Source organism: Cyprinodon tularosa, unplaced genomic scaffold (assembly GCF_016077235.1).
Source record: "Cyprinodon tularosa strain WSP-4 unplaced genomic scaffold, ASM1607723v1 ctg811, whole genome shotgun sequence".
NCBI classification, from domain to species: Eukaryota; Metazoa; Chordata; class Actinopteri; order Cyprinodontiformes; family Cyprinodontidae; genus Cyprinodon; species Cyprinodon tularosa.
Window position 1 is genome coordinate 190,529 of NW_024039576.1, and position 13,287 is coordinate 203,815.

A 13,287-nucleotide genomic window follows, 5' to 3' on the forward strand; every position below is an offset into this window, starting at 1 on the left:
GAACTCTCATACTTGATGACTAGATCATCTGAAAGCTCAGAGAGAGCGCTGACCTCTAAAACTAATTATGTGGAAGTAAAGCAGCTTAGAGCATGGCAATGTCAACAATTTAACATCTTTTCAATTTACCTGAAGTATCTAACTGAAATTGTTAGAAAGTTATGGTCTGATAAGAGAAGGTAATTTATGAAACATATTTGTTCATAAACTTAAAATATGTAAAATAGAAATCTTAATTCTTTCTGGCTAATAAGATTGTTTATACTTTAAGTGTTTGTTGATTAAAAAGGATGCTGACAAAAGTAGAAGATTGACAAAAGTAATTTCAAAATAATTTTTATAAGATAAGATCAATGCTTTACCCACACCTGGAAAAGATAACAGCCCCAATGCAAAAAAAAAACCCATTGTGAATACAGATGAGAAAGGTCGCCAGTCCATCGCAGGGCAATACAGAGACAAACCGGACATACAACCATTCACACCTAAGGAGAATCTAGAGAAGCCAATTAAGCTAACAGTCATTTTTTTGGACTGTGGGAGGAAGCCGGAGTACCCGGAGAGAACCCACACTTGCTCAGGGAGAACATGCAAACTCCTTGCAGAAAGACCCTGAACCAAACCCAGAACCTTCTTGCTGCAAGGCAGTAGTGCTACCCACTGCGCCACTGAGCATAATATACAGTTCATAATATCATCCTGGAAAACTGCATTTATAAACCCTTTTGAATTAAGGCCTTTTCCCAAAATCTTAAACTACAAATAACTCAAAAGCTTCTGAAAAGCAGCTTCCTATATTTTTACTCATTTGAAGAGATTAACTGATTACACAGACACTTAATGAACAAGTAAAATATATTTTTTTTCCAAAATTGTTGAAATGTGTTGCAGCTTAGCTTATCTGCCAACAAAATAGATTTGAGCCAGGGGACTTGATCACCTGTTATGGCTGTTAAATAGCTAACACTTAACTGGCAGCGTCCTTTCTAAATTTCAAATCTGAGGTTAAAAGTGTTTTTTTTTGTGTTTCCATGTCTAAATTCTACTCTTGGTTTCTTAAGGACACTTTAAGGGAGTGCCAGCCACATGAAAGCCACTGTTTATCATACCTACCCTGGGTGTCTCCGATATACTTTGTCACCTTCGTGCTCATGGCCCAGTTTGTTTTGGTCAATGTGGTGGTGGCTGTTTTGATGAAACATCTAGAGGAAAGCAACAAGGTAAATACACAGAAAAAAAGCTAACTAAATATATAGTTTTCTTGTAAAATTCTCCAAAAAGTGATTGCAAAATGTGTGTTACAAATGTATCTGTCCTCCTAGGAAGCCAAAGAGGATGCAGAGATGGATGCAGAAATTGCATTGGAAATGGAAGAGGAGAGGCAACGCAGACAAAGCACAGGATCCAACAATAGCTCTATGGGAGGGACTTATATTGGGCCATGCCCAAATTCACTTGAGGAGGTCAGTATGTAGAAGCATAGAGTTGTAAAATATTTTTAGCATGAACTAAAGAATTTCCTAGCCTGTTTTAACATAGCATGACATTTTTTTCATACAGAATTTGGCCTGATTTAACCTTGTGGTGTTTGTCGCCCTCTGTAGGAAGAAGACCTGCAGTACAGCGATCAGGACCAGCTGTCGTCAGGCAAGATGTCTGTGTCTAGGATGCATTCTTTGCCAAATGACAGCTATATGTTTCAACCTGTGCGCCCTGCCAGTGCCCCCTATCCTTTAAAGGAGGTAGATGTCAGTTCCCAGTACCAGCATGCAGGTAACATTTCAATTTCAAACATCTTCCCACATGATTTGAGATATTTCTATTCAACTTATCTTAGTTTTAACACGTTACTGATTGCTGCACTACCAGTAATACAGATTACTAAACTTTATATGGATTATATTCCTCCATGGTGCATTTATCTCAACAATGGCAGTGCTTTGCAAGCTCTGCTATAAATAAATGTTGACCTGAGGTTAACATCTTATGATTTAAGTTTGTAGTTTTACATTGTAGTTATGTGGATACAAAGATGCTGCACTAATAAATGCAGACTTGTTTTTAGTTATTATTGGTAGTTTTTTATTTGATTGCACAGGAACAGTTTTACTGTTACATTTTTTGTTGGTATTTGTCTGTATTTGGTGTTGCTTTATGAATTCCCCCTTCAGGGGAACAATATATTTTCTATTGGATGTCATTTATATATAGGCTCTATTATGAAAGGATCAAAGCTCGATCTATTAGAGATTTTTGCTATTATCATTACTTATAATGGATGTATGGGTTTTGCCTCTGAATTATTCAGCACCGGATGATATTAAAAAAGACTGAAGTGAGCACAGTTCTTGTGGGGATGAAATCGAGCTAAAGAAAAAAGCTTACGGCCTATTAAAATTGATAAATAACATTAAGAGATAACTGTAAATACAATAAATTCTACTTCTATAACAGTAAAACATATTTTGAATAAGGAATAATTCGGAAATAATCATTTCAATTCAGTACTTATTTCATCTGTTTTATTTTATAAATTCTAGAAGTATACATTACATAAAAGTAAGTTTTAGATAACATCATGGGTGTTTTCATTTCCTTTCTATACTTTTCCCCCTCTAAACAAAGTAGAAGCAGGAATAAACTGCCCAGGGAAAACTTTTTCACTGACAAAAACTGTTTCATCTACAGTCAGACTCTAAGGGCATGTTGTGGCCAGGCTGAGGGCAGACCGAGCTCTGTCCCAAGGTACTGACTGTAGTGGATGAGCCGATCCATGTGAATTTCTACAACCTTCACACAGGCTCATCTGCTCAGCTTCAGAGAGGATGGATATTAAAGAGGACAACAGTTAACTTTCAGGGCAAGTTGCAAAGTCACAAAGTTGTATTTAAGGAAAAAGACTAATTAATAATAATTACAAAATTCTTTTGTAAATAATTGACTTTGGAGCTTGATCTGAAGGTATTAAATTAGAATGAACATTATGATGGCTTTAAATTACATCTGGACCCACAGGTTCAATGGATATGTGAGTTCAAAATAGTAAAGATTCTGGTTACACAGAATGTGCTTGACAAATTGGCCTTGTTTTAATATTATTTTATTTTTATAAACTCTTAAGAGCTAAACATAACATTACAACTTTTAGTAATGTAAAGCATTTTGTTTAACCCGAATCTAAATCCTTATTACTATCCTTGCAAACTTTAATCCGTGGATATTAAATTGATAAAAAACTACATCATAGAGTTTCTGTTCTGATAAGCAATCCATTATGGGCCTGATTTTCAAAAAGTTTCTGTATTAACACACATTGCAATTTGTTTGCACATTCAAAAACAATCTTAATGTCTGATGCAAATTGATTTGCATGTGTATTTCAGCCTGCAGCATGTGCAAACCTTCTTGGCATGTGTGTCTTCATATAATGCAGAGCATATTCTAATAAGCAAAATGTGCAAAAATATGGGTGGAGGGTATGCAAACGTAAAATACTGACCGGCTGCAAGGTCATTTATCACACCGCAATGTAATGGCGATCACAGTTTCTGGGCTTATTTGCGTTAGCTTAAATATCAGGTGTGTAACTGTGTGCGTCTCTAACTTGTGGCAAGAGAGATTTTTGTTTTACCCTCAATGTTCTTTAACGGCTCTACACACAAAGTAAAGTTGCATTTTGTCAAATTATCTACACTGTTTTTCAGTATGTTGGGTCAAGCAGCTTGAGAGGAGTTGGCCATTGAGTTGTTTGTAAATGTAACCATAGCTCAGGCCCTGTCAGGGAGGGGCGGTGGGGCGGATCAATGAGCAGACGGAATCAGCTTTTCTAGATTTTGTGACTGATATTTTAATACTTTTACACTTAAAGGCACGGCATGTAACTTTTGGCCCCTAGGGGCTCTAGACTTATAACTTTCAAATCTTTCACACCCCTCGTAGCTTTTGTTTGTAGGATTCTAGCTTCTACTAAACATTGAAAATAATAACCAATAATCAGCTTTACACCCAGCTTCTTCTTTCAGTCTGCGCCAATGAACAACGTCCTTTCCAAAATAGACTCTTGTTTTCCTCGTGCACAGTCCCTTTCACGTTTTCTCTTTTTAGCCTCCTCAGAAGGTTTAAAGTTTTCCCTTGCCTCAGCCATGACCAGAAGTAAATCAGGCAAAAAAATAGTAGCACAAAGGCCTTCGCTTTATGACTATATAAGAGCCTGTGACCATAAAGCGATACGTTCTTCCAGGTCACATGACCTGCTTAATGACGGTGTGTCATCTCCAAACCTACATAGTCAGTATTTCAAGAGGGGAACCCCGCTCATAGCATCGATAGTTTCAAGCACTGTATATTGGCCTGAGGAATATATTAAAATAAATCATGGCAGATCACCAGCAACTTGCCCTTTTATTGCACGTGGAATACTTTTTTTTCTCACGCAAATTAGTTTGCCATGTTTGAAATCTTTGAAGATCAGGCCCTGTATGTTTTAGAAACCCTTATTCCCAAAAAAAACATCTTATTTTGATAGCACATCTGATGTTTCAACAGTATGATTAAAATTTTATAATGGTTTATCTGAACTTTCTCTCTACTGCTCTAAATCCAGATGTTCTATCTTGATAAAGTGTTTATTTATATGTGTAATTTATACAGTCTATTAGAAGCTGATATATGTTTCTGCACAGTACTAATCATGCATGACATTTTTCCAAAGTTGCATGTTTCTACAGTGATATAGATCTGATCTGATCTTGAGCGATAAACTCTTTATTTTTTTTATCCTGCAGCCTCTGTAGTGTCGGTCCAATCCCAGCCCTGTGAGAGCCGCTCTTTGCTGCAGGTTCCAGATGCATCCCCTCTTCATCCCCAGTCTACTCCCTCCCTCACTTTACCCCGCATTGCCCCGCCAACACCTGGCCCCTCACCACGGGCCCTGCACAGACAGGTGAGAAAGTACCAGCAAACACATTTGGTGTCATGCAGTATCATAAACAGTTATTTTTCCCACTTATGGATTAATTCTGCTTTCCTATTTTTGTCAGTTAAAATTCTAGATTATTAAACAAACTTTAACATGTATAAAATGTATAACCTGATTCAATGTATAACCTGATTCCAATTATCAGAAGAAATAACTATCCAAACCAACAGGACTCTCTAGGAAAGAAGAATATTAAGTCATTTCGATTTAACTGTAATCAAGCCGAATGTTTTTGGTTTATTTTTGCTAGACCCTCGTGGCCTGACAACTGGATTGGCTATAGAATCCAAAATTACTTAAATAGAACTTGTCTAACAGCATGAAGTGGGCAATTTATGTCAAAGGGTAGCACAACAGGACTCAACTGAAAGAATTGAAAACAGATGTGAAATGGATTTAATTGACATCTACAGTATCAGACTGGAAAGGGTAACAACGCTGCTACTGGGGCTATTGGACTACAGCGATCACCAGTGAGAGTAATCATCAAAAACCTTTCCTACATAATGTGCTGAATATTTTCTCAGCAGATGCAACTTTAAACTTTGAAATGAAGGTTCAACTTCCCACATTCAAAGTGCAGCCATAGATAAAAATAAGATTCAGTTGATAGATTTTGGATTTGGAGCAAAAGGTTTCACATAGGATTTAATCAGGGTCATGAATACAAATACTATCAATCTTCCTGATTTGTAGCCATACAATTAAAAACAGTCAATCATTCTCCTCCCACTACACAGTTATGGGCTGCTTTGTGGCGGTTTATTTCATAAAATGCCTTTAAATCACTTTTTAGATGGATCTCTATGCCAATATGTTTAAAACATGTTTGAAATTTACTGTATATTGGCAACTGCAAGGTTTAAATATAGGAATATATTTGCATTTTTTTCATAAAGCCAATGAGACTGAAAGTAGCATACTGCTGAGTCAATGTAAAGCTCTTAATTTATTTCCAATTCACTTTCATTTTCTTAACTTATCCTGAAGTTAAGCACCAGACTTTCACTCAGTTTTTAAAGACATTTCAACACCTATTCAGGAGTCTTTATCAATTCTGTTGGCTTGCACCAAAGCAAACTCTAGTTGGAGCACTGATGAGTTTAAGCAGCATGGAGGTCCATCCTCCTGCAAACTGTCCAAATCAGATGCAAATCAGATAACCATCCCTTGTTCTTCTGGATTGTTGGAGTCTTCTGTTTTGCATGGGCTATGTGATTGGTCTTTTGAATCATAATGCTTATGCTAATGCTTATGTTATTTCTTTGGAATGATTTCCATGACTCATTATCTTGAAGTTGTGTTTAGTTTAAAGCCACTGATAGTTGCTAACTAAGCCATTTTATTTGTTATGCAGGGGGCAGTTAAAGTCGATTCTGTGGAATCCCAGAGCTGTGAGCAACAGGAGAGGTCCAGCTCAGCTCATCTACCTTCCCGCTCATCTTCCTCTCTCTCCCCATTACCCCCTCTGTGCTCTTCCTCCTCAGCCCTCCCCCCATGCTCCAAATCTCCCTCTTCTCTTCCTCCATCGCCATCCTCTCTCCTGCCTCTCCCATACACTCCATCCTTTCTACTCCCTCCACCTCCCTCAACACGCCTGCCCTCTCGCTCCAGCAGTCTTCGCAGGCCCAGGGCCCCATCTGCCATTTCACTTTCGGACCCGGCCGACGCAGAGGTGTATCATATCACCAGCTCCGCTCGCCATAGGTGGAGGGATGAGGAGGGAGGGGAACAGGACAACAGACGGAAGGCAGGCCGCAGCCACTCTCTGTCCCCTTACGGCTCACCACACTCCCTAGATTTGATTCCCACGCTGCCCCCTCCATCCAACAGAAGCACCCTCAGTCTGCTCGGGGAAGGATCAAAAGACATCAAGAAAGGCTTTAGTGTTGATAACCATGGCTTCCTGGAGAAACCTCAGTCAGAGCCAGCAGGTCCCTTGGATGAACAGCGGCGTCACTCTATCGAGGTTTGCCTCCCAAAGGCCGTCATAACCACTGACAGCCAAAGTTTTACGCTGGAGACCCACCGGTCAGATAAAGGCACTCAGGCCTTTCCAGTGAGGGTGCAATCAGTTGGTGGTAGGCAACGAAAGAAGAAGACAAGCCCTCCCTGCATATCCATCCACCCACCTGCAGAAAAGGAACAGCCCCTGCTACCCTCACCTCCAAAGCTAGCTGACTGCAGCATGATGCTTCGGCGTAGGACACCATCCAACGACTTAACGCTGCATTCAGACACGCCTGCAGATGGGCAGCTCCGCACACAGATGCAAACACCACTAACACCAATCCACGTGCCACTGGACGCACATTCACCGTCACACACACTGACCCCATCAAAGGGATCCACCCAGACACACACACCCCCGCCTCACATCCCCATCAGCCCAAATGTCTTCATTCAACCCCATGCACCTCTTCTACCAACCGTTATGCCTTTCTCACAGCCTGTCATGAGGCACTCCCCCCTCGCAGGAGACTGCATCCCGTTACCCCGGTTCACCTATGACCAACCACAGTCCAGGTACACAGGCGAGCCAGAATCTGCTGCCTGCTCTTCCCCTTTCAACAACAGACTGGGAAGCAGTCCTGGTTTTAGCGCAAAGAATCGGAGGACCGCCCAGTGAGCTTTCAGAGTTGCATTCAGGAGATGCATTATAAAGTCTTTAAAGGTGAACTAGAAACCCCTCAGCTGACCTCAGCAGTGTTTCATGTTGAAGAAAGAATGAGATAATATTTTGTTTAGTTGAAAAAAAAAATATTTGCAGAAAGACATGGGTACAAACTTCTTATGGAAAAACAGTTGACGGGAAAGGTTTTCTTTCTTTTGCGGGAAAAAAAAAAAAAAAAAAGAAATCCACTGAGGCCGGACTATTATAAGTATCACTCACTGTACTGTGTCAATGGCTGATCCCCTTCACCACGCAACAGGACTGAAGCCACCTTACTCTGTAGCCAAAGTTTTTTTTCATACTGTCCTCACCCACGTGAGCAAATCAGGAAGCAGCGTCTGGCTGGTGACCGTCGACCCTTTTTTTCCCCTTTTTTTGTAACGGGGCAGGCGGTTTGTGAAACGCAAACGTGGGAGGGGGAACAGTGGGATATGCAACTTCAGGTTTTTTGCAGAAGTTCTGCTCACCCCTTCTCTGCTCCTCGATCACATTGATCAGAGAGAGAGAGAGAGCGAGTGTGTAAATGAGCTGTGCTAAGTGCGAGTTTTGTCAGATCCATCTTCACCCAAGTCGAACTTGTTCATTCTCGTGACAACAGAGAGAGAGGGGGGGGGCATGGCAGAGCTATAGCTTTCTTTTGTCAAGTGTAAATAAAAGGAAAAAAATACTGTATTTGGTGAGATTTAAAGATAGCTCTATCCATATGCACATATTTTTATAGAGGTCTACATATAATGTTTTTGCACACAAGTTTGAATTTCAAGTTGCTCGTATTTCCTCTGGTGTCCTCTTGTGAATGTATGTTTCTTGTAAAAGATCTAGAGAGAGTTGTGAAGACGGTTGACCCTCCTCTCAAACTGCAAGGGGAGGGAGTTTATTTTTCTATTTTGACAAAGCATCAGAGGAGAACTGGCGTGTGATGTGTTTTTTCTGTAGTTTTGTCTTAGACTTTTTGTGTAACTGGTGTCTCAACAAGAGTCTGGAGAAGCAGGCTCAGTGGTGCAAACAAGTTTCATTTAGATGGGTCTAATCAATATAGAGAAATAAATAGATGTATATTTAAAATGATCCTTTAGGTAAAGTTTGAATAACTTTTTATGAGTTGATTTTTAAAATAAGGGATTTTTTAGCTGGGTTTAGTGAACAAATGATTATGACACACTTTATGAAATTACAAATACCTAATCTGGAACCATCTGTATTGTCCTTCTAAAATCTTCTTATCCATTTAACTTTTTCACATTAGTTCTTAATTCCAGTTTTCCACACCACACAGTGAACAAGAGGAAGTTTGATCAGATGAAGCCAAAATACTGAATCATTGCAAAACATAATGTTTGGCAGAAACATAACACTGCACCTACCCCGAAACCACTATACCCATGGTAGCATTAGTACCAGCATATGTTTTTTTTTTTTTTCTTTCATTAAGGAAAAGAGAGTTGGGCATTGTTGGAAGATGGATGCAGCCATGAAAAGGACAAACCTGGAAAGAAAAAACTGTCAGAGGTTTAAAGTCTTAAACATATAGCCAGAGGTTTAATGGAATGGTTTCAATCAAAATGTATTTGAACGGCCCAAACAAAGTCTAAATAGTGCCCAAAGTCCAAAATCCAATTGAGATTAATGTAACAAATTGACAGCAAACTTTATATAGATCTTCTCCATGCAGTTAAACTGAATTTGGGCTATTTCAAAAATAAGAAAAATGGACAAAGCTGGTAGCAACACACTCTGAAAGACTTGCATCTGTCATCACAGCTACTTAGAAGGTTAAAATTGTTATACTTTTTAGAGTCTTATTTACAAAGGTTCATTTTAAAATGCTATCATATGAAATCCCATCATAAAAAAATAAAGTTGGTGGTTGTCATGTGACTACATGTGAAAAAGTTGAAGGAGTATGCATAACTAAAAAAAAAAAAAAGGCTTAAAAGTGGCATCACTGAGCCTCTCTTCTGTGGCTGTATTTCGGCTGGATCAGCTCTGACACCTGTGTTTCTGTACATCTAAAGACAACCAAACTGACTTTCTAAATATGTGTAGCCAGAGTGCAATAATAATATATACATGTGGAAAATATAGTGACATCCACACTACATAAGACAGCCACATCCTTGTATTCATACATACTGTAGAACTGTTATAAGTATATGATATATAAACAAATTTTTTTATATGATGGTAAAGGGGTATTACTATTTCTAGCGGTCATGCTACTATAGGTACGCACGGCCTTATTGTGGCTGTGATGAGGCGGGTGTGGCCGTGAGTTGGATACTGCAGATTTTGTTTCTCCAAAAGCTCCGGCCCACCTGCCTGAGGTGTTACTGTACGCATAAGAGTGACATGCATCTCTACTGAGGACTCAATAAGCCATTTGTCATCCAACATTGTTTTCCTTTTTTTTCCCTCCAAGGTAGACCAGCAGTTCACCTTTCAGAATAGATCATCTTTATTTCCCTCATCAGCTTTACATTAACACTGGTTGATGACAAAACACAGAAAGAGTCTGGATGTTATTGTACAGAGCCATACTTCTTCTCTGACACAGCACAATTGTAATTGATACAGTTGTTTTTCAGCATAGTCTGGTTTGGCATATGTGCATGAGAAGTACACTTTCATTAATGTCTAAAGACAGCTGGCTGGGACAGCGACATTTGTTTTATTTTATTTTTTCCATGTATCTTATTTTGAATGTCTTGTAGTGGTCAGCATGATGCATGCACACGTCCTCAGCGACCCGAGAGAAACCCAAAGTGCTTTAATACTGTCATTGATTAAATAAATTAGAGGTTTAAAAATGTTATTTATCAACCAAATCAAAACATTAAAGGGTAAATGTCATCATGTCTAACAACTTTTCTACTTCAGTTGTGTTTCAGCTTATAGCTGATAGTTATATCTAGATCCATATTTATAAAGTACAACTGAAAATTACCATCGTAATGTTTCACTAGACTATAAAGCTAAAACTCAAGCTTCTAAAGTGAGCATTTATTGAGTAAATATCCAATAAGGAGGAGGAATTCAGGTGTCCAAGGTGCTGTTTTACATTAGAATAATGCTCTATGTCAAATCCAGTTGATCAGTAATTTGCAGCCAAAATGAACCCTGAAAAAATATTTGAGAATCTAAAATTTGGTTATTTTCTCGCGGTTATTTAGCTAACTGTAATTTCTGCTTTAGTTCTGACCAGCATTGTAATTGATCCTCCCTTGGCATCAACACAATACTTTATATTAGCGAGCTGTTCATTGGATGTTTACAATAAAGTAGCAGTAAAGGGAAATTGTTGAAAATATTATGTTTTTTCACATTAAATCAGTCCAACTTTTATGGTTATGGTTGTGTAACTACTCTAAGTCTATATGGCAGTCAAAAATTAAGGATATTTGGTCTGGATGTCATCATCCCGGCGGTCACTGCAAACTAAAATATTTAATGCTTCAAACAATCAAGATTTTTAAGCCTCCGAATCCGAACTCTAGATTTTGATGATATTTGCCCTTAAGATGAGCAGAATATCTGCTAATTTGTGTTTGGGAAAATTGCAAAAAAATATTTCAAGCAATCTTAGTTGATGAATATTTAAAGGTATAGTGGAGGATTGTTGAAAAGACCCGCCCTCTACACATGCAGAACACTGTACGCTCTCCCGAGGAGGAACGCCTATTAAACGCGTGCGAGAGCGTGCACAAGCCTGTTTCTCCTCGTGCACCCTCTGTTTAAAAGTTGCTGTTGGCATCACTCATACAGGCTTACTTTCCAAAAGAAGATTTGCAATTTTTCCACCATGTCAGATTCACCAGTACAAATATGGACGAGCACATAGGACGGCCTTACGTAAACGTATCACCAGAATGATTGACAATGAGGAGGTTGAATAATTTTGATGATCCACCCAGAAAAAAAACATCCCCCACTATACCTTTAAAAAATCTGACTTATTATAGAGACGTGACTTATATAAAAAGGTTACTTGGAGATCCTAAAGAGAGATCAGTAGTAAAGATGAATATAGCCGTCATAATTACATTCAGTCATTACTTTTTTGCACGCTCATTAGCATTTCCTCTCCCACTCTGTATGCATGTTGAGGTCTAAATAAAGATAAACATAGGTAACTGATAAGTAGAGTGTGTCAGCCTCACATGTTGTTGCCTATGAGCAGGATTGAGTGCTGGTGCATTCCTTTATAGAACTGTTCTTCCAAACTGGGAGGCAGGTAAGAACATGGACTTGGATTGATTGTCATTGCTTCCTGAACATCGCACAGTTCTTAATTCTCCCTGACATTTTTATACAGTACTGTATGTGGCCGTCTTGTTTCTTGTCCTTTTTTCTGCACAGATTATCTGCAATGGGGAGATTTTATGTAGTGTTAGGACAGCTTCTTTTCTACCTCCCTGTTTTTGTTAGAGCACAGACAGCCCCTTTCTAAAGGTATAATTGCCCTGTTAATTAATACAGTTTGATAGAAAGATAGCAGAATCTTTTTTTATGATTTACAGATCTTTGGATCTTGATATATAAATCCCGTTTTTGAGGAAAGCGCTTTTAAATATTGCATGTTCTGATTTGATGAAAAAAAAAAAAAACTTTTGGGGAGGAATCATCTGGATGTTTTAGAGATTTTGATATTTAACTTTTCAGATGTTACAATTTGTAGATTGATTACCTAATTGCTTTGGGCTCTGATTATTTGTATCTGACAAGATCGTGATCAAATGACCGTATTCTTTATGGTCCAATGCAATATGGCGTCATCAGTTGCTGTAGGAGGCCCATTGTCCTCTTTATACAGTTTTATAGAAAGAAAAGCAAAGAAAAATAGCTTTTTTTCACTTTTCCTTATAATACTCTGAACATTTTAAAACTCTGGTGATAGTGAAACTTATATATTTTACATAGGAATAGCTTTGGCCCTGATGCTCTTTGAAGGACCGATTAGATTAGTTGCATTTTGTTGGTCAACACTGAAGTGATGATCATGCTCTTTATGTGGCATAATTCTTTCACAAATACAACCTGAAAGTTAAACTGTGACAGAACATGACATTATTTAAATAAATGCCTTGTTCTTTTTTTTTCTCTCTGTTTGCTTTTTCGTTTTCTTTTGCTTGCTTGCTTTTTGCTTGCCTGTTTTTTCTTTCAGCCCTTTAGCGGTTGACCCAAGCGTCCCCTCCCCATCCCTTCCCCCCAGGCCTTACAAGAAGGGGAGCTGCTGTTTTTGTCTATTTGATGAGACTCTGTTTGTCTGCAATAAGATTTTATTCCTATGTTTAGAGGAAAAGAAAGGGGACAGGATGCATCTTAAGGCTCAGCAAATGGAAACTACCAAATGTCTTGTTGCTGATTACTGTGTGATGACCAACCATTGTCCTGAAGGTTGTTTCCCTGTCAATTAAAAAAGTATAAAAAAAAGGTTCTTTTTTTTATTTCTCACTCAGTCTAATTATCTCTTGTGTTTTTCTTGATTTGTTGAACAATAATGCAGCTTATGCACACGTATTTTACAAGGTTATACAAGAATGTAAATTAAATAAGATTATTGGAAATCACCATTTCATATTAAAGTCATCTAGGGGCCCTCTACAGAGGAATCAAGAAAGTTATTTATCAAACCCAT

The 13,287-nt window shown here is 38.5% G+C and overlaps 1 protein-coding gene across 3 annotated transcripts in view; it reads left to right on the plus strand.

Annotated features, from left to right (window-relative positions):
- LOC119774425 (voltage-dependent T-type calcium channel subunit alpha-1H-like) overlaps positions 1–13,082 on the plus strand; it is a 163,049-nt gene extending 149,967 nt beyond the window's left edge. For 2 of the 3 annotated variants that reach the window (XM_038271941.1, XM_038271940.1), the window contains 5 exons: positions 1,062–1,220; positions 1,323–1,463; positions 1,605–1,773; positions 4,785–4,942; positions 6,336–13,082. In XM_038271941.1, coding sequence (XP_038127869.1) covers positions 1,062–1,220; positions 1,323–1,463; positions 1,605–1,773; positions 4,785–4,942; positions 6,336–7,607 — 1,899 coding nt within the window. In that variant the 3' untranslated portion in view covers positions 7,608–13,082. The remainder of the gene's footprint in view (positions 1–1,061; positions 1,221–1,322; positions 1,464–1,604; positions 1,774–4,784; positions 4,943–6,335) is intronic. The other variant, XM_038271939.1, reaches the window with a different exon arrangement.
- The last annotated feature ends 205 nt before the right edge of the window (positions 13,083–13,287 follow it).